Source organism: Balaenoptera musculus, chromosome 5 (assembly GCF_009873245.2).
Source record: "Balaenoptera musculus isolate JJ_BM4_2016_0621 chromosome 5, mBalMus1.pri.v3, whole genome shotgun sequence".
Lineage (NCBI taxonomy): Eukaryota > Metazoa > Chordata > Mammalia > Artiodactyla > Balaenopteridae > Balaenoptera > Balaenoptera musculus.
This window is the reverse complement of record NC_045789.1, coordinates 136,937,640-136,963,742: the sequence shown is the minus strand read 5'-3', so window position 1 is coordinate 136,963,742 and position 26,103 is coordinate 136,937,640. Positions and strand designations below refer to the sequence as shown.

The 26,103-nt window shown below is 58.7% G+C and overlaps 1 protein-coding gene across 1 annotated transcript in view; it reads right to left on the bottom strand.

Annotated features, from left to right (window-relative positions):
• Positions 1-10,457: 10,457 nt before the first annotated feature.
• SORCS2 (sortilin related VPS10 domain containing receptor 2) overlaps positions 10,458-26,103 on the bottom strand; it is a 495,273-nt gene continuing 479,627 nt past the window's right edge. Inside the window, exons 19-27 of the mRNA XM_036853888.1 lie at positions 25,763-25,949; positions 24,759-24,892; positions 23,473-23,596; positions 22,019-22,131; positions 20,908-21,033; positions 18,096-18,195; positions 17,505-17,607; positions 14,762-14,865; positions 10,458-12,925 (exon numbers count right to left, since the gene is read on the bottom strand). Of these exons, the coding sequence (XP_036709783.1) occupies positions 12,861-12,925; positions 14,762-14,865; positions 17,505-17,607; positions 18,096-18,195; positions 20,908-21,033; positions 22,019-22,131; positions 23,473-23,596; positions 24,759-24,892; positions 25,763-25,949 (1,056 nt within the window). The 3' untranslated portion in view covers positions 10,458-12,860. The remainder of the gene's footprint in view (positions 12,926-14,761; positions 14,866-17,504; positions 17,608-18,095; positions 18,196-20,907; positions 21,034-22,018; positions 22,132-23,472; positions 23,597-24,758; positions 24,893-25,762; positions 25,950-26,103) is intronic.

Below are 26,103 nucleotides of genomic sequence, written 5' to 3'. Positions count from 1 at the left end.
GCCAAGTAGGGAGGGGTGTAAGAGAGATCAAGGTGGGGCAAGTGTTTTATTTCTTTGGCAAGAATCTTCTTTCATGAAAGAAACGTGTATTTTATTTTATTTATTTATTTAATTTTTGGCTGCACTGTGTAGCATGTGGGATCTTAGTTCCCCGACCAGGGATCGAGTTCGTGCCCCTGCATTGGGAGCACAGAGTCTGAACCACTGGACCGCCAGGGAAGTCCCAAACATAGTGTTGTTGTTTTTTTTTTTAAAAGGTGGTCTTTTTTTATTTTTTTTTAAATTAATGGGTCTAAGCCAATGAGGTTTTCCTCTTTTATTTTTTATTTTATTTATTTATTTATTTATTTTTTAGAATTTCACTTTATTTATTTATTTATTTATTGGCTGTGTTGGGTCTTTGTTTCTGTGCGAGGGCTTTCTCTAGTTGCGGCAAGCGGGGGCCACTCTTCATCGCGGTGCGCGGGCCTCTCACTGTCGTGGCCTCTCTTGTTGGGAGCACAGGCTCCAGACGCGCAGGCTCAGCAGTTGTGGCTCACGGGCTTAGTTGCTCCGCGGCATGTGGGATCTTCCCAGACCAGGGCTCGAACCCGTGTCCCCTGCATTGGCAGGCAGGTTCTCAACCACTGCGCCACCAGGGAAGCCCAAACATAGTGTTTTTTAAAAAGTTGCTTTTAGTCCAAGGACCCGAATATCCGGGTCAAGGAGCGTCTGTGCTCCTGCTGAGTGCAGCTCTATGCCCTGGTGCCCAAAACAGGACCAGATGGGATGTGACTCTGTTCTCAGGACATTCACTCCAGCCAGGGACACAGACGTGTCAACAGGTAACTCTGAGTGTGGTACTGGAGAGTTCTGGAACCACAGGAGAAAGAGCGGCTGCCTTTCAGGCGGTTGGCGGTGGGGTTTGCAGGTATGGGTTTTTGAGCTGGGTCGTGCTGTTTAAATAGGAGTTCAGCAGGGAGAGAAGCAGGGGTGGCGCAGCAGGAGCCCAGGGTGGAGGGTGAGAACATGAGCCGCAGTGGAAGGCGGCTCTAGAAGAGCGGGCTGGGTCAGCTGGAGGCCTCCTGTCTGCAGATGTTGGGGGACTCAGGAGTGCATGCAAGGCCTCTCTTGGGGGGGGTGGTTGGCCATGTTTCTGGTTTTAGACCACTGCCAGCGGGACAGGAGTGAATCCCACTGAGACCCAGGCAGGCATATGTGGCCACACTGGCCGGGAGCAGAAAGGCCGCCGCGGATGCACAGCCCACCCGAGGGCTAATGGAGATACAGACGGAGGAGCCCCGAGGAGCTGGCCCTGCCGCCAGCCAATCTGTCACCCGACGTAGGATACAGGGGAGCAGAGCTTGGCCAGAGCGGCCAGGATAAGGTGTCATCTTGGGCCCTGCAGGACACCTATGTCAACAAACGGGACTCCAGGTCTGATAGTGGGAGGCGTGGCCTGTGTCTGTGTGTGACTTGGGGACGTCAAGGTGACACATTACCCACCTGGACCCACCTTTCAGCGGTCAAGGACCAGGTGAGTGGGTGGTGCCTCCTCCGCCCCCATTCTCCTCTCCCCGGGGATGGAGTGGGCATTGGCTGGTCGTGTCCCAGATAATGAGGGGCCTCTTCCATTGCCAGACTGAAGCAACCGCCCTGAGTTGGAGGTGAGGTCAGTCCTCCAGCCCACCTTAGATGACAGGAAAGTCACTGTCTGCGTGCTCTCAGCTTGCCTCGGTGCCCTACGAGCAGTCCTCATAGGCGGTCCTCTGCCCCAGCATTTGCTGTCCAATGACGGGTCATTCGTCTCAGCGAGGGGCCTGGTTGAGCTTCATTAGACCTGTTTTTAATTGATGCTCCTCCTTGGGCTTGAACATGGGGCACGTCCCGGTGGGCTGCCAAAGGAAAAGGAAGTGCCTCTTTAATTTCTTTTAAAACTTAGCAAAAGGACACCAGAGCTCTCGGTTTTGCTTCTTAAAAGCATGGAGATGACTCAGGGATATCAAGCAAGTTATAATTTTGGGAGCAGGCGACACAAAGCCTCGCCGGCATAAGTCAGGAGCCCAGCTCTTTAATGGGAAGCAGGGAAAACATTAGCTGATGTCTGTGATCCAGAGATTTTATGATGGGAACTTCATCAATTTTATGATGCTGTTTAAAATGGCTGGCTTTTCACACAAAGGGACCAATTAGTCAGAAAACAGGGCAGGAAACATAGCAGGGATGAAGTGGGTCAGGTATACTCACCTCCCCACCTGGGGGGCTACTTTGAGCTGATCCTGGACACTGAGAAGTTGGTCTGTCCCGGAACCACCCCCAGGGGTGGGCGGGCAGTGCAGCAGAGCTGAGAGCTAGCCGCTTCCTTCCTCAGGGAGGCTGGCCTCTGGCTGGGGGCGGGGGGGTCTGCCCGTGTGCTGAGCGTCTCTTCTTTTTCTGATGCTTTGACACCTGGGACCTTGCTGACCACGGAGGGACAGCCCTTCCCAGGGCCACCCAGTTGCTGGAGACGTCAAGGACTTGCCTGCAAACAGGCCTTTCATATGTGAACCAACCAATGCAGAGCCCACACCCCAGCCAACTCCTTTATGAGGTTCACACATGCTGCACCACTATCCCCTGCCCTAATCACCCCCGGGCCAGGTGCCTGACAGCTGGGACAGCCCCTGGTCCCAGAGCTTACTGCAATTATTCAGACCAGCCCATCCTAAGCCTGTTTGCCCTGCCTCACCCATTCCTTCCTGTGAAAACCACAATAAAGGCTCTTGTTCCCATTTTTCCCCCTCCCTCCGCCTCCTGACCTGCCCTGGTGCTTCCCCATGTGGCCCTGTGCGGCCTGGCTTGGCCTGTTGTGGTGTGGCCTTATGGGGAACGGGGAGTGTGACAAACTTTCCTGTTCAATGGCAGTCATCTGCTGATCTGTTGGCCCTCCCTCCATGCTGCGGGATAATAAAGCCTACAGTTTAAAACCCCCTGGTCCTGTGGAAAGGGCATGGGCTGAGATTCATGCGTATCAAGTGATGGGAGATGACCCATCCGTGAAATATCCTGCAACACCTGTAAGACTCTAATTGAGCTGAAATCCTTTTCTCTGTGGGTTATCTTTCCAGCAGGATAAACACTGCCATTTTCTTCAACTAATCTTTCATTCATTTATTCATTCGGGGACTACTTATTGAACACCTACTGGGCCTGGGGCACTGGAGACACAAAACTGTGAACAAAACTGTCAGCACCGGTTCCTCACTGCTGCTGGTAATCAACATGCACCTGGCACAGGTGACCTGGCTAATAAACACACAATTATAAACTGTGAAAAGCCATGAAGAGTGACACCCGGCTTCTGGTGGTGACAGACTCGAACCGTGGACAACCCTCCATGGGACACAAGGAGAAGAAGTCCCCCGGGGCATTATCGTGCTCATTCCCACCCCTCTGCATCAGGGGCCTCGCGGGTCCCAGGAACACTCCTGCACCAGTGCTGGGAGAAGGTCCCTGGCACAGGGGGTGTTCTTCAAAAGCTCCGTGGTGGCTGTTTTTTGCAAATCCGAGCTGAGAGTAGGAGCTCTCACCCCTGAACTCGGGTCCCTGGATTCCGTGGTATGAAGAAGATGCTGGAGGAAGAGGGCCCAGGTGATGTCAGGGTGACTCACTGATCGTGGTGTCCCTAGGATTGGGATCCACGGACATCCCACTAAGTTCCCAACTTGACCGCTACAGAGCAAACTGCCAACACACTCTGGACCTGGTGATTCAAGACCAACTTGAGTCACCACGACAGTTGGGACCGTTAACACCTCCCAGACCTGGATGGTCACACACCTGGAGCCCCGGGAGTCCAGGGGAGGTTGCATCCCCTTGAAGCCTGATGCCGAACTGGATCTGTAATGTGCATCCCCTCCTAACCCTCCCCACGGGTGCGCACGTCGGGGGAGACTGTGCTGGGGGTTGGGGGAGAGCCCGCACACTCTGGGGGGGGGCGGGTGATGGACACCGGCTCCCGTCCGAGGCAGGTTCCTGCGGATCCCCAGTTCCATTGAGGCCCTCCGGCCAGAGCAGAGTTTGCGGGGGTCGGGTTCTTGGTGGAGCTTTGGCCCCTGCCTGGGCCACAGGGGTTCTCGTGTGATGATTCCCCTGGTTCCTGAAAGTGTGGGTGGAATACAGCCTGGGCCATGGGAAGAATCCCCTCTTGGTTTCCAGACACAGTCCCCCCCAAAGTCCTCTTCCTCCTAAAACAGGGAACAAAGCAATCTTTCGACCCTAGAGGAAATGCAGACAGTCCTGCCATCCGGGATCTGAAGGTCACAGGGCAGTGACTCCGCCCACATCCCCATCTAATTGTCCATTTTCCGTGTGAGAGGCGGTGGTGAGCACATTGCAGCTGCTGATGGCAGATGTGGCACCTTTTACGGGAATATGCACAGCTCCCGGTGCCTGGGATGCAGCTGACCCTTTTTGTTCCGTGCCTGTTGGTGAAGTTGCTCCCACCTGGATGGAATCAGCACATCTCACAGGTCTAGGCAAATGCTCCAGCTCTTTCTAAGCGGCCAGGGAGGCTGGCATCTCCTTCTCCAGAACCTCAGCAGCACCAATCACGCTGATTGGGTCTGGTGAGGAGAAAACGGCAAGTTCTCTCCAAGCCTTCGTGGGACACAGATGACCAGTGGCTCTGGGCATTGCACACCTGGAGGATTTCGGAAAGGGAGCTAGAGGCTTGTGCAGCTATGAGAAGGGCTGGTGGCAAGCAAGTCAGGAATCACTTTTGATTCCCTAAGTCATTGGCGCTAAAGAGGGCAGCTCTCGAGAACCAGAAGCTGCTGCAAATCTCAGGAACCTCTTGGAAATTCTCAGTAACTGCCTGAATCTACGGCAGCAAAGCAAACGTTCCCAATCTCGTGTCCACCCGTACATCTACCTGTATCCAACTCCTGGGATAACGGGGCCCCAGTCCATCCAAATCCACACATGTGCCTCTTGTCGGGCAGATGCCACCTCTGTCCCAGCTTCTCAGGAGACCTTCCAAGGGGATGTTAGTGATGCTGGGTGGGTGACAGACAGTGCGGCACGTGGAACAGTGGAACAAGTAAAGGCAGCAATGCATCACCTCGTGGGCCATTCCTGTCACGACGCCAAAACAGAAGGCGCAGGAGCCAATCTAAGCACCCACATCTCACCCTGCAGCTGTCCTAAGTCTCACACCAAACCTTGGGTCTCAGGCAAGTGCACAGGGACCTTTGAGCTTCTTGCTCTCTTTCGTTTGCACATTTATTACGATGAATATTGTCACGTGGTACTGATGCCACCGCCGTCCCCTTCTGCCTCCTAAATTGCCCACGAGGGGGGTGCTTGCTTTTGAACCACCCCTTGGTTGATAAAAGGGTGTCTCTGAGGTTTTTTTCCTTTGGAAGGCGCAAAAATGATACATTTTTGAACGCTTCAAATCTACGTGTGCCCTACTTCCTTTACAACGGAGTAAAACCCAGGCAGAGCTGAGTCATCACAACCCTCCCAACATCTCCCGGCCTCCGGAACAGTAGAGAAGCCTCAGCCCTACGCATTCCCCCTGCTAAGTATTCTGTTTATTCTGTTTAGGACTTTTTAATCTTTATGGTTCAAATTCTGAAATTCTTACAGGATGGACTTTGGCCCAATACTACATAGGCCTTTTGATCTGCGGGCTCAGAATTTTTCCAGCTCCGCTTGTGTGCCCTGATTTCCAAGGAAGCCTGTGTTTCACGGAGACCTCCTTCCCTCTGTCTCTTACAAGGCTTGTATTTACTCTATTTCTCATTCCCTTGTTATTTTTAGAGATTCGTAATCCGTTCTGTCTCTTCCGTGGTCACATCGTCTTCCGCTTTCTGCTCCTTATTATCTTTAATGCAAATAAATGCTAATTCCGCTCCTGCCTTTTCACTTTCCTTCTCACTCCAGTGACTCCCCTCCTACTCAGCCTGTGAACTTCTACTGTCTGGTTTCAAAGAGGGCACATTTTCTGGCATTCATATCGAGACACGACGCATACAATTTTGAGCTGTGGTTGTGTTTCTCTTCAGTTACTTATCCTTGAATGAGGAGCACTCCCTCCAGGCCAAGTGTTTTCTGGTTCACGAGCTGTGTCCTGTCTCCTCCTCGCTGCATTCTTAGCTGCTGGTGGAATCCTTCTTTTCCACGTTAATCTCAAAGGCAGCGTGATGTGCACCCCAGACAAATTGTGGGTATCTAGCAGGGCATCGCTGTGTGTGCACCCCTGGAATTGACCCCGTGGTCTGGGGTTAAGACTGCAGCCGAGCGTTTACATCGGCATCATCATCAGCCCTCTGCGGTGGTTCCTTGTCCCAAATGCAGGGATACATGGTGACCCCATCTCTGGCTCGGGGTGAGGGTGGGGGAGCATGTAGCTCAAGATTAAGACAGCGAGCTACAGGGATTCCTCCAGGATGACCATGTGACCTAATCAGAGCCTCTAGACTTTATGAGAGGAAGATGCCCAGGCTGGAGCTGCTGCAGCCATTTTGTGACCTGAGGACACCTACGTGGCTCTGTACCCCAGCAGTGGACTGTGGCTTGGAGAAACAGAGCCATGCCAAAGCTCTCCATGTAACACTGTGAAGCAAATCTTCAGTGGGGCCTCCGCACTGCTGACAATTTTAACAACTTCCTTAGCCGATCCACTTTCTCACTCTCCCAATAAAATTTCACACCTTTGGGACTTCCCTGGTGGCGCAATGGTTAAGAATCCACCTGCCAATGCAGGGGACACGGGTTCGAGCCCTGGTCTGGGAAGATCCCACATGCCACAGAGCAACTAAGCCCATGCGCCACAACTACTGAGCCTGCGCCCTAGAGCCCGTGAGCAACAACTACTGAGCCCACGTGCCACAACTACGGAAGCCTGTGCGCCTAGATCCCATGCCACTCGCTGCAATTAGAGAAAGCCCGCGTGCAGCAACGAAGACCCAACGCAACCAAAAATAATTAATTAATTAATTAATTATTTTAAATTTCACACCTTCTCCTGTTTCCCTGGCCCCTTTCCCTCTTCTCCCTTTCAGGGATGACCTTACCTGTAACTCCCCTGAGAACACAGAGCAGCCGGAAGAGAAGCTCCCACCCCACATGCTTCTAAGCCCTCCGGTTCCCCAGGGTCAGGGGTCTCCGCTCCCACGCGACCTGGCCCCTCAGCTCGTGCTTGGGCTCTGTCCCGCTCACCCCTCGAGGACTTGCTGCTGGGCATTCCCTCCTCCCCCTCCTGAACCTTCTGTCTCTCCACGTCTATTAGCTCATTCTCGCCCACATGCCCCCTTAGCTGCTGCCCCAATTCTCTGCCCTTGAGTCGCCAGAAAATTCCAGAAAACATTATTACGTGCACTGGCTGTCCAGTTCCTCACCTCCCATGATTCCCTCGACTGGCCCCCAGGAGGGGTCTGTCCTCACGCCTGCCCGTGCTCTGTCCTCACGACTTGCCCGCTTGGCAGCCCCGGCCCTGCTGACCCAGCCCTCCTCTGAAGCACCCTTCATGTCCCGACACGGGGTCCTCCCTCTGCCTGCAGAAGTGCCGTGGTCGGCGGAGGGCCTGGGCTGCCCAGGGATGTCCTGCTGAGTGGACAGCAGCTGCCGCACAGAGACTGCTCACCCCCCAGGGCCACCCCTGTCTCCTTAGGACCAAGGGTGCTGCCGCGGGCACGGCTGGTCCTCATGAAGCGGGGGGACCATGCCCCTCGGAGGCCCAGGGTTGGCTGGGGGTCCCAGAGGTGCTGGGAAGGCCTGGCCGAGGGTGGGCCTGGGGAGGGGATTTGGGGAGGATGGAAGAAGCCGGATGCCTTGTTGTCGGGAAGCGGGGCCACGCGGTGACTGGGCGGGTCCGTGACCTGGTCTGGAAGGAGGGGCTCGGGGCCTGAGCCGTGATGGTGACGGAGCCGCCCCCGCGCGCTCAGCTGGACGGCACGAGGTCATCAAGGTCATCACCGGCTGGTCTGTGTGCAGATGTGATCACGGCTGGCTCTCAGCTCTGTCGCAGAGGCCTGGTCTGCTGCCAGTGACCCTGTCTGTGTCGGACGGGGGAAGGCGCAGCGCGCGGTGTGCGCCCGGCAGTGCCAGAGGTCAGGGGCCGCCGTGCTCTCTCTCATCTCAGTGGGGTCCTTCTCGAAAGGGTCCTGACCCTGACTTTCCACGAATCCCCACGAGAATGGGTGTTGGCCTTGACACCAGACTTGGCACCTTTCGGGGGAAGCGTCACCGTGTGCCGGGGCGTCTTCTGCAGGGGTCCCTGGGCCGTGCCACACAGGAAGCAGGTGACCACCTCCCCTCGGGGATCCGCCGTGGGCAGGGGGTGCTCCTCCGGCCCACAGAGTCGCCCGCTGGCCTTGCAGCTGCTCCCTGGCCGGAAGGAGGCCCCCAGGTCCTTGGAAGGGGACCCTCTGTTATTGACGACACGAAACTGGTTGGGTTTCCGTTTTAGCGACAGAGCTGGAGGGATGAGCCCAGCGGATATTTGAGGAAGTATTTCTGCTCCTCTGATTCCAGTTTGTCAAGGGCATTGCATGTTTCTGTCTGTTCCTTTGAGATTCGTTGCTACCTGATGACTCTGGACGCCAAACTTGGGTGTCTTGGGTGAAAACCAGCTTCAGTCTGCCTGGGATTTGGGGTGTCCCTGGAGCTTTAGAGCAATGCCTCTTATTTGGGCTAAAAATAACTTTCCCCTCCGAGCGCCTCAGTCTCCTCTGTGAACAGGGCACACTCATACCTGCCCCGCTCACGGGAAGCTCAAGCGTGATCACAGCGCCTGCACTTTGTAGCCGGCCATGTGGGCACGTTTGTGTCCTCGACGTCCTACCACGAAGCTGTCAGTGACTGCGACGTGGGGCGTCCTGAGAGCCAAGGCCCCTACGTGGCTCCCTGGCCCCAGTCTGGTCCATCGTTCAGGAAAGTGTTCCAGACGGATCGACATGGGAACAGCAAACATCTTATCACACCCACCAGCCTCTGCCAGGGAGAAGACCCCCGACAGAGCCGCCACGCACGGAAGTGAGAATCAAGATCATCCACCAGAGGGGGAAGGAATTCTCCCTGCCCCCCACTGCCCCGAGGCCTGGCAGCTATGACAGGAGAGGAAAAGGCCAGTTTCTGAAGCTCTCCAGACGCACCGTGGGTGCCAGCTCCCGGGTTCTGTCTCTGTCTCTCCACGCACACCACACAGACACACACACACCACACACACACCTAGGCACACGCACACCTAGACACACACACACCCCTAGACACACACACACACACACGCCCCTAGACGCACACACACCACACACACACCTAGACACACATACACCACGCACACCACACACACGCCTAGACACACACACACCACACACACGCCTAGACACACACCACACACACACTACACACACGCCTAGACACACACACACCTAGACACACACACACACCACATAACACATCACACACAGACACCACACACACAGACACACACACCACACACACCACACACACATACCACACACAGATAGACACACACACCCCCATACACACACACAAACCACACATCTCACACACACACACCTAGACACACACCACACCACACACACACCCAAACACACACACCACACACACCACACGTCACACACACGCACATACACGCTCCACCCTGGCCTTGGCACAGCACCCCCACCCTCGATGGTCCCACGCACCCCCTCCTTCTCGTCCTGCTGGCCCCACTCAAACATGGGCTCTGATGGAAGGACTGGTTGGGGTCACTGCCCCTGGCCCTCACCTCCCTGTTGGACCCTGTGGTCATCGTCAGCTTCCCCGCCGGCCCGGGGTCTCCTTCAGGCCCAGGGACTTCGTCTCGTGCACTCATGGCCCCGGCCCAGGGCCTGGCACCGGTTTGCAGGGGCAGGAGATCTGGCAGGAAGTTTTTGAGGATGTTGATACTGAACTCCACATACTGTGGTCCAGAGAAGGAGGGGGGCATCTGTATTTGTGTGAGTCTAAGTGTGTCCGTGTGAGTGTGAGTGTGCGTGTGCACGGGGGTGGTGAGCTGCCCACGTCCAGCCTTCTCCTGTCTGCTCCTGGCTCCTCTGCCTCCTCGAAGACAAGCGGACGGCATTTCAGGGACAAGGGGCTTCGGTCCGACTGGGGTGCACCTGCCAGGCTCTCAACCCCTGGCCTCTGTGCCTCACCTGGCAAACGGGCTGTGCTCCAGGGCCCCTCAGCCGGCCATCAGGGGAGAAGTGAGGTGACACGGGTGTGAGGGTGTGGTGACATCACTGCTTTGGGGTGGCACGTCCCGATCCCGTGATGGAGACGGTCAGTGTCACGGCACCTGCCCCCCAAAGTGCGGGAATTCCTCCCGGCCCCTCCCAGTGTCCCTGACACCGAAATTCTAGGGCCCTGGGTGAATGTTTAGGGAAATATTGACACAGCTTCATAATAAGGCAAACGCTGATCGTATTCATTTAATCTTTGTTAAAAGCATCACAAATGATTTATTGTTTTTTAAAAAGGAAAAATAAGAAAGAATCGATCGCATCTCTGTTATGTGCATATACGAAGTATGGGCTCAACCCGGTTGAATGAAACATTAGCTGCCCAAGCCCAGCCCGTTATTTCCAGGTGCCTGTGTGTACCTGTACACCAAATACACAGAACCTCAAATGTAGAACCAGATAAATCCATAGACCTATGTGTTGATCGATATGATTATGAGGATGGGAAAGTATCAGGTTATAGGTGCCGACTTATTCCCAGGTTCTTGGGTCCACACACCCAAAATGCTCTTAATAGAAATAATGACATAAAATACATGAAAAACACAAATAGCGAAAGCGAAAACCCTACCCCAACAGAGAGAATGAAGCTGAGGGTCAATGAAGGGCAAAGGGGTTGTCGCCCGCAGGCACTGCTGAGCTGGGGGCTGTGTCCTTGCTGACCTTGACCTTGGACCTGGACAGTGCTGACTCATGTCTGACCCTGGTTCTGACACTCACAGGACGGGCCGGGTGCGGGTGGACAGGGTTCCTAAGCCGTCCTTGGCGACCTCGGGCAGGCTGCGGGGAGGCAGAAGTCCCGGAGAGCCCAGCCTCTCCCACACAGCCCCCCAGCTCCAGCCTGGGGTCCGCTGCCCCAGCCCTTCCCCGAGGAGGGTCTTGAGGATGGCTTGCAGGGCGAGCTCTGCGGGGCTGGGCCAGGAGCTCCAGGCAGTGGGCCGGCAGGGTGGGGAGAGGGACGCCACCGTCGCCTGCCCCGTGACCTGCAGTGACCCCTTCTGAGTTGGTTTCGGGTGGTCTGAGTCCCCGTTTGTGACACAAGGAGCTGGACTCCAGGGGTCCCCCACTCCACAAGGATTCAGGGCCCCCCACGTGTTCTGGGCGTGAGAATGCATCCCCGGCTCCCCTCCCGCAGGCCACGTTTCTTTTCTGGGCACGTGGGCTAATGCCCCCCAGGCTGCATTCCGGACTTCCCACGGCCAGGGAGTTCCTAGCCTGGGCTCTGGTGTCCCCACCTCTGAGGGGAAGGCCCCGGCCGCCTGAGAGCCCAGCCTGGCGTGGGGGGAGGGGGAGGAGGGCGAGGATGGGGAGGGGATACTGATTTCCAGTTTCAAGGCAAAAGGTGAAAATCTGCCCCCATATATCCCTAGTGTCCCTGATTCTAGGCGTCTGTGAGTGAGTGGAATCACACTGCACGGGCAGCAGGGGGCTGGCTCCTGGGCACCTCTGCTGCCGTCTTGCTGTGTGACCTTGGGAAAGTCACTCCCTCTCTGGGCCTCAGTTTCTCCATCTTCAAAACGAGGAGCACACTACTTGGCGGCCCTTCGGGCTCTGCCATTCGAAACCCCTCCTGGTTCCCGGTTTCTACGTGCGTCCCTCAAGCTATGAGGAAGCACAGAACACTCTGGGCATCTAGAGGCCGTTCCCACCGCGGCCACTAAGACGGGATCCCGCAGGCGGGAACCCCATGCGAGGGCGCCGCCTGCTGGCTTCCTTCGGAAGTGCAGGCGCTGGATCCCTAGGACCCTGTGGGGGGCTGGGGCGAGGGGGGGGGCAGGGGGGAAGCCAGGGAGAGCCTTGGCCTTGTGGGCCCCAGGAGAGAAGGCTGCCAGAAGGGGCAGAGAAGCATCCCTGGGCATTCTGGAAAAGGGGTTCCCGAGAATGGGGCTACTGCCTGGCAATAAGAATAGGAAGTTGAACACCCCCCCTCCCCCCACAAAATGCAAACAGCTACCTAGAGAGGTATTTACATTATCTGCAGTTTAAAAAGAGGAAGGACAGCGGGAGGTGTGGAAGGCGGTATTGGGAGGGCCTACCACTGGCTTTCTGGATTCTGGAGGGGGCGGTGGACACCCCTGCAGAGGGACGGCCCTGTGGGTGGGAGCTGCTTTCCTGGAGATTATGAGGAAGGAAGCAGGGCTCCGCTGTCCCTCTGCTGGGACGGGAGCCCGCGGCACAGGTGATGGGGCGGGTCTGCGGTGCTGAGAGCCCGGCCTCTCCCAGCCTCAGGGGGACCAGCCTCGGCCCCGAGAAGTCAGGCCCGGCTGCGGTGACCAGCCGTGGGCAGCCAGGGCGGCCGTGTGAGGTCCAGAGAAGCGCCCAGAGTCTGGGGGGGGGGGGCAGGCGGCGCAGCGGGCGGCACGTGGCCTGGTGTCCGGGGGGGCGGGAGCTGGCGGGTCTCCTGGGCGGCCGTGGGCTGGGCGGGCTTGAGCTGGACAGAGGCGCATCTGTCGCCTTGCGTGGACACAGCTGGAGGAGGAGGCTTTTCCGAGGTCTCTGAGGGGACGCCGGTCCCAGCCCCGTGCCGGTGGCACGTGTGGTCCTGTGCCCTCCACGGGGGATGAAGCGGCGGAGAGGAGAGAGCTCTGGGCGCGGCCTCCAGCGGCATCAGCCCACCAGGTAGCTGTGCATCTCTCGGGAGTTGACGCTCAGGACCACGCCGGAGTGATTCCCTGGAGGCACAGAGACGCCAGGCGTGAGCACATGCCGGGGCCCAGGGGCAGAGAGAGGACGGAGGGCCGTGCGGGACACGGTGTGGCCTCGGCCGGCGTGCGGGGCATCCCGCGCTTCCCGCAGCCCTGCGGGTCGTGCCTGGACGCGGGCGCGGAGGGGTGGGCGTCTCTAGGTTTCCTGGGGGGGTGACTGAGGGTGGGCTCTCCTGGCGCCGGCACAAGCAGTGGACCCAGGGGGCCTCCGGGGGTGAGGCCACGCCCGCCACCGTGCACCACACCCACTGCCTTGCAGTTGCCGGCCCGGCGTCGGCAGCAGGGGGAGGTAGGAGGGGCTCTGTGCCCCCCGGGCAGGGGGCACTGCAGGGCGGCGAGGCAAGGCCCCAGGAGGCAGCAGGAGAGAGAAGGGCACAGCGACGGTCAGAAGGGCAGGGGTCTGCCGGGGTCCTGGGCGGGGCTGCCTTCTGAGCCTGGGGGCCGGAGGCGTGGCCGGTGGAAGGAGCCAGCACGGGCAGCCCAGAGCCCCCCAGCTCCCGGGCACGGGAGGGAGGAAGCGGCCCAGAGCTTCCGGCGGGGCCGCGGGGGGGCATGGGGTGGTGAGCCCCGCGTGCCGGGGGAGACCTCATCAAGGCGTGTCACCTCACGGCCTCGGTTTTGTCATCTGTAACTTGGGGACGATAATATGGCCTCCCCTAAAGGATGGTAGGGGGGTCCAGAAGGGACTGCCCCTGAGGATTTGGGCAGGGCCTGGCGCACACTAAGTGCTCCATTGAAAGAATCCCTTATTATTACGCTATCGCTGCTCTTCGGGGCTTGGCGGCAAAGAGCTGCGGAGGCAGGAGGGCCGCTCTCTCATCTCCCTGGGACGCCCAACCCTCTGCCCGAGCTTGGGAAGCCCGGGTCCACCGGGAGCCTCTGCCACCACCTTTCACGTGGGGTGCGGCACCGCCTGATAAAGATGGGGGTGACCACCCAGGAGGCCGCGTGGGGCCCCGACGTTCTCCAGCCACCGCGGCCCTGGACTGAGGGGTCTTGGGGCGCACGGGGGAGCTGGCCCCGAGCCTGGGCTGCAGCGCGGGGGGAGGGGCACAGAATCGGCTGCGCCTCTTATCGGCTAAGTGACTTGGGAGTCTGAGTGGCTGCTGTGAACCTCAGCTGTCCCATCTGTCAAATGGGCACACGGCCAGGGCCTGCCTCCCAGGCTGGCTGCGAGACCGTGTCAGGAAGCACTGGGCCTGGTGAGGAGCAAGTGCCCAGGAAATGGCAGCTGTTGTCACGGTCCCGGGAGGCTGCAGACCATGGCTCTGAGAGGAGCCCGGCTGGGCTGGTGGCCCTGGGAGACTGTGGGGCTGCGAGGTCGGGGAGCTGGAGGAGGGGGTGGTCAGCTCCCGACCACTCCAGGGAGAAAGGAGGCACGCGGGCTTTGGGGTCCGGCCGGCCTGCGTCTGGATCCCAGGTCAGCCACTGGTCTGCTGTGCTGCCTGGGCGAGCAACGTCACCTCTCTGAGCCTCACCTCCAATCATTTAAAAGGTGAGGACAGCGATTCCACCTCCCACAGCTCCGGGGACACAGTGGACACGGGTGGGAGGGGATAAAGGGGTGGTGACAACACAACCCACGACGGTGACACGTTTCTGGTGTGTCCTCCTGGCTGCTTGTCTGGGGGCCTCACAGCAACCCAGGGGTGGGGCGGTCGCCGTGTAGGGGGTGCAGAGAGTGGCTGGTAAGGGTGGGGAGAGCCAGTGGGGGGGGGCAGGTGGGAGGGAAGGGGAGGGGGTTTTCGGGGCGGGCGTTACCTAGAGTCTGTGAGTGGAGCTCATCATCTATAAACTCCTCACCCGGGATGGCGCTCTGCACGTCCTGGCTGTGGCTCACGGGGCTCGTCATTTCCTGCTCCTTCTCGTTGTGCATCTGGGCGTACACGGTCCTGCCGGGGCGTTTCCTGCGGGATGGAGGTGGGGACTCAGGGCTCTGCCCAGGATGCCTGTCCCCAGAAGCCCCCAGCGGAGCCCTGGGCCATCCCTCTGTGTGGTGCTGACATCGCTCCTGGGTCTGCCTCCTGCCCTGCCTCTGCTCCAAGCCACCTCCTCCAGGAAGCCCTCCCTCCCGTGAGATCCCGCGGCCCTGGGTTTCCCTCTGCCCCCGCACATGGGGTGCTTGCTGTCCATCCGTCTCCCCTCAGGCATGTTGCAGGGAGAGGCTGTTTTATTTTCTTTCAGGTCCCCGTCACCTTGCACCTCAGGGCTCTGGCTGGGTTGGCATGCGTTCCCACACGGCACGTGATGTTGACCGGCTCTGAGAGGTGCTTGCTGAGCCCTGCCCGGGGTTCTGGGGCTGGCTGCACCGTCCTCAAGTTCCCATACCCTCCAGGGCAGAGGGAGAGGAGAGCAAGGGCACAGCCCCCTCTGCCTCAGCTGGGACTGGGCTCGGGGCCCCTGGACCAGGCTCCTTCATGTTCAACACCCCAGTTAGTTGGAGCAAAACCCCAAAAGAGCCCATGGTCCCAATTTACAGAAGAGGGAACTAGACTCAGTGGGAGAGTGGGGTTCCTCAGAGCCACTCACCGACACTGGCAGTTCTCTGGAAATATTGAGATGGCAGGATGCACAATCAGGGCCCAGGGTGGGTTGGGCCATGTGGCCGGACCCAGTGGACTGTAGCACTTGATGGCTGTGAGCCTCTGAGACTTAGGGGCTGTTTGTTACGCAGCTGGGCCCAGCCCACACTGACTGCTGCGTCAGCCAGGAGAGCCCAGCTCCCTGGAATCCACAGAGCTTAAAGCCTCTGGACAAATGGGGCATTTCTCTCTGCTGCTGCAAGGTCCTCCCCTTCGTCCTCCCTCCCCCTCCTCTGGGGACAAGGTAATAGGTTCCTTCTGGGCCATTTACACTGTGTGTGATAAATCTGGAGCAATTTGTGGAAACTGCAATCTGGCCTTCAGGGGGTCTGAAGAAGGCAATTGACAGAGACCAAAATTCTGCCCCTTTCACTCCCAACCTGCCAGGCCTGCCTTCTGCCCACCCCCAGACAATCCTGCCGCCCTGCAATTCTCAAGTGCCCTGAGAGAAGCCCAAATGGGTGCGCCCAAACGGCGGTCCAAGGGGAAAGAGAAAGGGGTGGGGGCAGGTCCCGACTCCAGCCATTGCCTCCAACTGGGCTCTGACTTGGGAGGCGGCGTCTAAATCCTTTTCTCGTTCAGCCTCTCAGGACTCACACCCCATGGCCTGCCTCAGCCAGGCCTGAGCCGGGCGGTTTTCACAAGGTCCCAATTAAACACGGCGTTATGGCAACAAGGGAGACGGGCACAGGAGAAGGTCTGCAGGAGCTGGGGGCCTGCGTCTGCGCCTGCCCACCCCCCCTCCCCTCCCCATCTTCCCCTCCCTGCCCCCTACTCCTCTTCCCCACCTTCTCCCCCTCTTCTTCTTCCCTTGTCCTAGCCTCCTCCTGCTTAGTCTCCTTTTACAGATGAGGAAACTGAGGCTCAGGGAGGGGAAGAGACTGGCCAGGACCACAGAGCTGGTCAGCAGCAGGGCAGGATGGTGGCCTGGTCTTCGAGGCTGACCCAGCCCTGCTGCCATCTGGGGTGCCCTGCAGGTTGGGGGGCTGTCACCCAGTGTGAACGGTGCTGGAGGACAGAGACCCAGAAGTGTCCAGGGCTCAGGGGAGGAAGGACCCTCGGCCTCAGAGGAGCAGGGAGGGGAGGGTCAGCTCCGTCTCTGGACTGTTCCCAAGGGCGACCCGAACCTGGGAGACCCCAAGGCCACTGGAGCCAAACCAGCAAGATGGGGAGAAACAACAGGCTCAGATCTGGCTGCTGCGTTTTGCAGGAAATGAGTCTGGTGACACTTTCTGGTCGTTTTGCTCATTCCCAGGCCCAGAATCCGGGTAAGTTCAGATTCACCAGGCCCTCGAGGGTGCCCACGAGTAATCCCAGCACCGAGGGTTATTAAACCCATTTCATAGATGAGGACTAAGGTCAGAGGGGGAGAGAGGCACCACAACCCCTCCTGATGCCTGCACGGTGTGCTTGCCACCCACGCAACCTCGGCTCAAGCCCCCGCCCGCTCCCACCCTGGGTGTCAGCCGCCCCCCGCTCCGGCCCTGGGTGTCCCGTGCAGCCACTCCATCTGGAGGTTGGAGCCCCCTCCCAGTGGAGTGCCTGGCACACGGCAGCTCTGGATCATGCTTGCGGAGGGAAGGGGTGGGTGAGTGCTGGGGGAAGCATGGGGGGTGGGCACAGCCTGGGGTCAGAGCCCCACTCCTCACTCCTCAGCTGTGTGGCCCTGGGAAAATCACTTAACCTCTCTGAGCCTGGGTTTCCTCATCTGTAAAATGGGCGGGTGGAGCAGAGAGGAGGATGGGGGTGGAAGATGCTCCTTGGGTTGTGAGCGGTCGGCTGTCTCCTCTGGGATCAAGGTGACTCAGAGCCAGGCTGTGGGTCCAGACGAGGCCCCTCCCCACCCCACGACCCGTCGCCGGCACAGCCACAGCCCGCCAAGGCCCTGCTGGAGAGCTGCGCCCCCTCCCCCCCCAGGCCCCGCCCTCACGCCCGGTTAGCCCAGGGAGGCCGGGTGACCTTGCCTTTTGAACTTGTAGAGGATGAAGGCTCCCACCGCGAACAGCCCGATGAGGAGGAGGACTGCCACCGCCCAGTAGCCGCCACCTCCTCCCAGGCTTGGAGAACCTGTGAGCAAAGCAGCCTGTGAGTGGTCAGTGTGGGCACCGGCCGGCCTCCTGGCGCCCAGGACCCCCACTGAGTAGATCCCGGCCCCGGTCCTTCCTCCTGGAAAGCGGACAGAATGCCTCCGTCCGGATTGATGCTGGTGTGGACACGACTGCACAGAGCAGAACGCAGCTCTTCGGCTCCTGCAAAGATTCTTGCCCCAAAGTGGGGAGGATGGTCCACGGTGGGGGGCGGGGACAGAGTCACCTGAGGCTCTAAATGACATAAATTAAAGCAAGAGCTCCGTGCTGTGTCCACGGAGAGCACCGTGAGGCCCTCGGTGTGACTGGGTTTTAACCGGAGGCAACCACCCGGCCAGGAGGAGCGTGCGTGCGGGTGGCAGAGGGGGTCCCTCTGCCCCCAGTGTCCACAGTAATGGGTGTCGTCTGAGGGGCCTGGACACACGCCCACCCCACCCTACAGAGGTGAGCTCAGGCCAGGCCTCTCACCTGTGTCCACGTCCCTCATGGCCACCAGGACCCGGACCCCACCACGCAGGAGGAAGCTGATCTTCTGTGCGTTCAGCACCTGCTGGATGGCCATGAGCCTCTGAAAGCACAGAGCGGGGAGTGAGGGGGTCCTCGGGGACCCAGCAGAGGGAGCGGGAGAGCTGGGCAGATGTCCACCCTGACCCTCCAGAGCCATGGGGCTGGGGGAGGGCCACTCAGCCTCTCTGGGCCTCAGTCGCCTCCTCTGTAAAATGGGAATACTAGGCACCAGTGAACTCTCACCAAGAACCGACAATGGGACACAAGGTGACCCAAATGTGGCCCTGCCCTCAGAGAGCTCTAGTTTTAGTCAGGACCATGGAGTGTGGTAAAGTTGGGGAAACCCAGGGATGCTCCAGGAGGCCCCCAACCCCAGAAGTAATCAGGGGAGGCTTCTTGGAGGTGGAAGACCAGGAAGAAGGCAAGACAGAGACAGGAGAGGTGACCCAGGCAGGCAAGTGAGCCCACACCTGAGGCAGAGAAATCCCAGGAGGTGATGTTGCTGGATCATGGTGGGGGGAGGGGGCAGCTGGCCTCTGGGGCGCCCAGCTGGTGTGGCAGTTCAGGAGGGGGGAGTTTTCCTGGTGTTCAGAAGGGAACCACTCAGCCCACGTGGGTGTCAGGCGTCACCCTCTGCACAGGTGGGTGCAGATGTGTGGGGGGAGGGGTCCCCCTCAGGGATGGGGTCCCCGTGGCTCTGCTCCCTGGGGACTCTGCGGGCTGCTCCCCTGAGCAGCGTTTCAGCACCTGGGACCCCCGCAGCCTTCCCCTCCGCCCTCAGCTCCTCGTCTGAGACGTGGGTCGATGCCTCTCAACCCGCCACTGACCCACCTCCAGAGACACCGCATCAGCGGGGGCTGGGGGCTTGGCCGGGAGCCCCCAGGTGCGGATGTGGACGCCCTTTGGGACGGGCTGTGGGTCAGGCTGGCACAGGCACAGGTCCACCAGGAGGCCGCCCGGGAGTGGCTCGAGCACGGTTTGGCAGCCAGAGTGACAGTGGGGCTCCACGCCCGCGCTGTGCTTCCTGGGGGGGGGGCCTCACTGAGCCTCACTTCCCTCGTCTGTAAAATGGGACGCTACCACCCAGCCACAGGGGTCCTGCTGGTCTTGCTGTACCCGCGCCTCCGTGCGGGTCACTCTTTCCAGACCGTCTGCATGAGCATCTGTCTTCTCCATCAGCTCAGAGCTTGGCTGCGGTTCTGATTCATCTTTTTTTGAGATAACATTTACTTTCTTCAAGTGTACAATTCAGTGGTTTTTAGTATATTCACAGTCATGCCCACCACCACTATCTAATTCCAGAACATTTTCTTCCTCCCAAAGGAAACCCCTAAAACCGTGAGCAGTCACTCCCCACTCCCCATCCCCCAGCCCCCAGCAACCAGCAATGCACTGTCTCTGTGGATTCGCCTGTTCTGGACATTTCATATAAATGGAATCACACAATCTGTGGCTTTTTGTGACCATCTTCTTTCACTTTACATCACGTTTCCAATGTTCATCCAAGCTGCAGCCTGGATCAGAATCGCATCCTTTTTGATGGCTGAGTAATATTCCACTGTGCGGATGGACCATCTTCTGCTCATCCACTCACCTGTGGGTGGACACTTGGGTTGTTTCCGCTTTGGGGCTGTGAACATTCGGGCACACACGTGTGTGTGTGGACGTACATTTTCAGTTCTCTTTGGTACACTCCCGGGGGTGGGGCTGCTGCATCATTTGGTAACTCCGTGTTTCACTGTTTGAAGAACCACCAGACTGTTTCCACGGTGGCTGCACCATTTTCCACTCCCCCCAGCAGTGAATGAGGGGTCAGTTTCTCCACCTCCTCGTCCACACTCATTACTGTCTGCTTGGTACGGAATTAAACCACCCTAGAAGGCGTGAAGTTCTTCCCATTCATCTTTTTTCGATGTGGACCTTTTTTTTTTTTTTTTAAATTTATTTATTTATTTATTTTTATTTATGGCTGCGTTGGGTCTTCGTTTCTGTGTGAGGGCTTTCTCTAGTTGTGGCAAGCGGGGACCACTCTTCATCGTGGTGCGCGGGCCTCTCATTATCGCGGCCTCTCTTGTTGCGGAGCACAGGCTCCAGACGCGCAGGCTCAGTAGTTGTGGCTCACGGGCCTAGTTGCTCCGCGGCATGTGGGATCTTCCCAGACCAGGGCTCAAACCTGTGTCCCCTGCACTGGCAGGCAGATTCTCAACCACTGCGCCACCAGGGAAGCCCTGATGTGGACCATTTTTAAAGTCTTTATTGAATTTGTCACAATGTTGCTTCCGTTTTATGTTTTGGTTTCTTGGCCCTGAGGCATGTGGGATCTTAACTCCCCGACCAGAAATCAAACCCCCAACCCCTGCATTGGAAGGTGAAGTCTTAACCGCTAGACCACGAGGGAAGTCACCCCCCACCCCTGCCATTCATCTTTTGAGTCCCCGTCCTAGTTGGAGGTTCTGAAACTGTCGCCCGGGTTCCCCTGGCCGGTGCTCACCCCTCGCAGTGAGGCTGGGGCGGTGTGACCAGCTCTAGCCAATGAAATGGGAGTGAAAGTGGAGCATCCCCCTGAGGGGGTGGTCCTGCCCAATGCCCTGGTCCCCCTCACTTCCCCACCATTGTGACCTTGGTGTAGCCACGAGGGGGAGGAGGGGCAGTGATTGGTGAGAGATTAGCCTTTATGTGATGAGGAGACGCTGAGGTCCCCGTGCTTGTCGGGAATCACCACCAAACCCTTGGCGGCGTGGGGAGGACCCGGCCCGGTGGCCGCAGGAGATACCTTGTCACTTGTGAGGCTCCTCTTCCTCGTGGGCGTGGGAGGGGGCAGGAGCACGTGCAGGTCGGCCAAGGTGGGCAGCCCCGGCTTTACAACGGTCACCAGCAGCTCCTCGGGGATGCTGGTCTCCTGCGGGGACACAGACAGCCATTCTGATCCACCGGCCTTCTCTGTCCCCTGTCACACTCCAGGGGCCCAGGAATACTCTCTCTCCCTGAGTGGCCTGAGTCTTGGCCATTTCTGACCCCTGTACACCTGGAGTCATGGCCCCAGCAGCTTATGGCACTGCCTTCTACCTATTGCAGCCCAGTGCTCCTGGTCCCTCAGCCTTTGGCCACCGCCCCAGCCTCCTCTCGGCCAGGCCTGCCCCCTTCAGCTCATTCCTCCCACCATATCCAGGTGAGCAGGCCCCTCCCTGGCTACTGTCCTCCCAAGTGTCAGGGCTCCTGACCACGCAACTCCCTCAACCCACAAAGCTCTGCCTCCTGAAAGTCCCACTCCATGCATGTTCATCTGGCAAACTCCTATTCATCCTTCAACACCCAGGACAATATTACCCGAATTATTAATGGGCCAAAGGGAGGCATGGCCAGGGTGGGCCTCAGTCTGTGACAGCCTTGGATGACTCTAGAGGGCTGGGTTTTCTCCCACTGGGGGCTCAAGGGCCTCGAGTGCCCTATGCCCACCCTGACGCACTGCCTTTGCTTTCTGTGAGCTCCCTGAGGGCAGCCATCACACTGACTCATCTCTCTGTCTCCAGTATCCAGCCCAGAAGAGAAACGTAGTGAGTAAATGAAAATCCCTTTAAAGAGATTCTGTTGTAGGACAGCAACTGCGTCTTGTGCAAACAGCTGGTGCTCACTAGATGTGCATGGAAGAGGCAGTCCTGTCCCTCCTCTGCAAGGTGACAGTCTGGCTGCATGTCCCCCAGGGCCAGGTAAGAGGACCCTACATGGCTTCCAAGCGCCACTGTCAGCCGATGTGAAGGACAGAGCATCAGGACCGCAGAGCAGCCCGCCTGCCCGCTCCTGGGGGCTCCACAGCCCCCGCTTCTCTGGGGCACCCACAACCCAGAGGTGGGCAGGTGGTTTTGCCAGTGGTGGGCTGGGGGCACCTTGGAGAGGAGCCGGGACACCACGAGGCCAATGTCCTCCCTCCACTCGGGGGTGTTGGGGTTGTGAGCGTCCAGGTCCTTGGAAAACTGCAGAGGCATGACCTGAAATTGATCTGGAAAGAGGCAGAGACGGGAGAGTGGGTCAGTCCTGGGCGCCCGGCCCCGCTTCCTCTGCGGACGGTGGCCACACCCCCTGGATGGTCCAGGGCTGGCCCTGGGTGCGGATCCTGCGGCCCACTTTCAGAAAACAAGATGCTTCCCAGTCTGTGTGCCAGCAGCTGTCCCGGGCAGGGCCCACTCCACTGGCTGCCACTTAATAATAATAACAACAACAACAACAAAGGTGACAATGACGAGGACAGCAGTGCTGCCCTGGAGGGAGGGCCAAGCCTGCTGTGTGATTTGCCCCATCAGCTCACAAGGACATACACGCCCTACGACGTGGACTTCTCGTCCCCCAGGGATCCATGGACTTTGACTGGGCTGGTCCCCCCACCAGAGTAAGAGTCCCTGGAGAGCAGAGTCCCCACTTTTCTCTGTCTCTCACATTTCCCAGGGTCCGCAACTCAGAAACCTATTCTAGAGCCACAAGCAGCAGGGGGTAAAAAAAGACCCGGCACCAGGAGTCTCAGAGTGAACTGCAATCTCTCCGTTTACCTCCCGAGCCTTGGTTTCTTGATTTGTAAAATGGGAGGAGGCTTTGCAGGGATGAGCAGCTCAAGGGACAAGTGCCTTGTGAACCGTGACCATGCAGTGCAGGTGGAGGTGGCTGTTTCAAGGCTCTGGGCTCAGGGCCTGCTGCCCACATGCTCGTGAATGAAGGAATGGCTGAGGGAAGTCCCCTAAATATTTAACTGATGGTTGCTGTCCACAGGAGAGGCTGTTCTTAAAGCAAAATGAGGGTTTATCAGTGTGGTGATGAGGGCAACATGGTGCCGGGGGGGCGGGGGGGGGGGGCTCTTCCATTCTTAGGACTAATTTTCTATTGTAAATGTCTCCCGGGGGGCCTCAGAGCCCCCAGTGAGCACCGATAAATGGGACACGGATTCAGAGCAGGACTCTCAACAAAACTGATATAATCACGTGACAATCCTCAGAGGACGGGGATGCTGGGGACAGGCACCCGGTGGGCAGGCAGACCCGGTGCCCGACCCCAGCTCTGTTGCTGCTGGGTGACCTTGTCACGCCCCTCAGCCGCGCCCTCATTTGTGCCACGTGGGGCCTGTGAATGCCATGGGCGTAGGAGTGGTCGGTATTTATTTTACAGATGGGGAAATGGAGGCCAGTAAGGCCGGGGGCGTCAGAGCTGCGTTTGCTGCCCCCTCTGCCCCGCTGGGCCCTCCCTGGGATGACCAGGACATCGGTGGCATAGACACCGCCTGCCCCCGACCCTGAGCTCCTGAGAAGGAGAAGCTGTGCTGCCTGTCCCGGGGGGCGGGGGGGGGGTAACTCACCCAGCACGCGGACCACCTTGGAGTCCTGCAGCACGGAGGTCCCGCAGGCAGCCTGCACCGTCACGCGCACGTCCCCTGTGTCCCCAAACCGCGTTGTCACAGAGTTCTCCAGGGACAGCAGGGGCTGCGGGCACGAGCGGGGGTCAGGGCTGGGCCGGAGAGCTGGCCCCGCTGTGCGGCCAGGGCTGCACTGAGAGTGCTCACTGAGAGCCCCCGGGGGGTATGGAGAGGGCCCCCCGAGGCGCCCGGTCCTGAGCTCCCCAGCACGGACGCCGTCTCCCAGTGCCCCTTCCCTCCAGAGGCTCCGAGCCCCGCTCTGGGGATGGCGTCGAAGGCGCGTGGTGGTTGCCAGGCAGGGCCTCCCCCCCCCCGATCCCTTTCACCTTCTCGCCCCCTCCACGCTCAGCCGGGCTATGGCACCTTCATCCTCGGACCCCAGTGGCCGGCTCAGCACCCACCCTGTGGGGTGGGCACACTCATCCGATTGGGCCTCACTATTACCTCGGACCTTGTAGACGGGGAGGCAGAGGCTTGGGGAGGTGCAGCGACCGGCCCCAAGAGCTCGGGTGCAAGGGGCTGAGTCGCCATTCGAACCCGGAGCCCGAGCCCCTTCCTCGACCCTCCCCATGCCAGGGAAACACAGTCCGGAGCCCAGGGCCCCTCCCGGTCTGCGCCCTCAGCCGCTGTTTGGGGCTTTCTGCTTGGCGGTGAAGGGCTGCCGTTTGCTGAATAAATGAAGGATCCCCCTTTGGGTCTTGAGGCACCCCCCGGCCTAAGGATGGGCAGCTTCACCTGCAAAGGTCCTCAGGGTCTCCTACCAGGCATCTGCCCTTAGCTCCCCACTGCCCACAGGATACAACTCACAGCCCTGGGTGAGGCTTCTGAGGTTGGGTCCAGCCCCAGGGACCCCCTCCTCCATGAAGGCTTCCCTGACTACTCCCATTCTATAACTAGAAATGGCCTGATCTCTTCTGGAACTCTCAGACGTGTCACCTGTCTCCTTCCTGAGACACCTGCCACACACTAACTTAGGTCACCTACTATGTTCCCACATCTTTCCCTAGAATTGGGTCTGACCCGACTCATCCCCCGTCCACCACACTCAGACATGGCCGGACCCCGAACAGATGCTCAGGGTGAAGGAAGAGTCGGTGTGTGCTTTCCTCACCTCCACGGTGTCACACACTGTGTCCTGCCCAGTATGGAGGGTGGGACCTGCCCCACTCTCCACCCCAGATGGGAGCCTGTGGGAAGGAGGGGCTGCCAGGGGCCCGGGGCCAGCGTACCTGCAGGCTGTGGCCAATCCACCAGTAGAAGACGGTGAGGTTGGGGTTCAGGGGCAGCAGCACAGCTGTGAGGGTCACCTCCTGGTTGATGCCAATGACAGGAACCACTTCGAGGTAGAGGGCCTGCAGGGGGGCTGAAGGGGCCAGAAAAAGGTTAGGGGTCAGAGGGCATCAGGGCGCTGGCCATGTCACAGGTTGCTATCAGTCACTGTCACAATCAACCTCATCGCCACCATCACCATCATCACCACCACCATCACCACCACCAACACCACCACCAACACCACCATCACTGCCATCATTACCATCATCTCTATCATCATCACCACCATCACCACCACCACCACCACCAGCATCATCACCATCATCACCATCACCTCTATTATCATCACCATCATCACCACCATCATCTCTGTCATCATCACCATCACCATAACCATCACCACCACCACCAGCATCACCACCACCATCACCATCACCACCACCACCATCATCACCATCATTACCATCACCTCTATCATCATCACCATCACCATCACCTCTATCATCATCACCATCACCACCACCATCACCATCACCACCATCATCACCATCATCACCATCATCTCTATCATCATCACCATTACCACCACTACCACCAGCATCATCACCATCACCTCTATCATCATCACCATCACCATCACCTCTATCATCATCACCATCACCTCTATCATCATCACCATCACCACCATCATCACCATCATTACCATCACCTCTATCATCATCACCATCATCACCACCATCATCTCTGTCATCATCACCATCACCACCACCATCACCACCACCACCATCATCATCATCAACCACCACCATCACCACCAACCCCACTGCTGCACAGACCACCATGGGTGTGAACTCGAGCCCAGCCTGCCTGCCTCCCTGCCCTTGGTCTCCCTGTGCTTCCCCAAGAACCAGGTCTCTGTCACAAGGAGAGACACTTGGCCTCAAAGGGATGATGGACTTACAGTTGACCTGGACAAACAGCACTGCTTCGTCGTGTCCCGCCATGTTCTCCGCCCTGACGGACACGCGGTAGATGCCAGGGTTCTCATAGCGGTGCCGGATGGGCTCCCCGGTCAACGTGAGGTTCATGTACATGGCCTTGAAGCCGTCCCCCAGGTCCACCTGGTACTTGGTGGTCAGGACATCGCCCTGCAGGAAACACCACAGGGCCACTTAGGAGTGGCCTGCAAAGCTGGGGGCCAGCGATGGGGCATTCACTCACTCATTCAATCATTCATTCCCTCATTCCTTTCCTCAAAGTGAGTGGCCTGGGGACTCCAGGGAACCAGATCTGTTCTGCCCT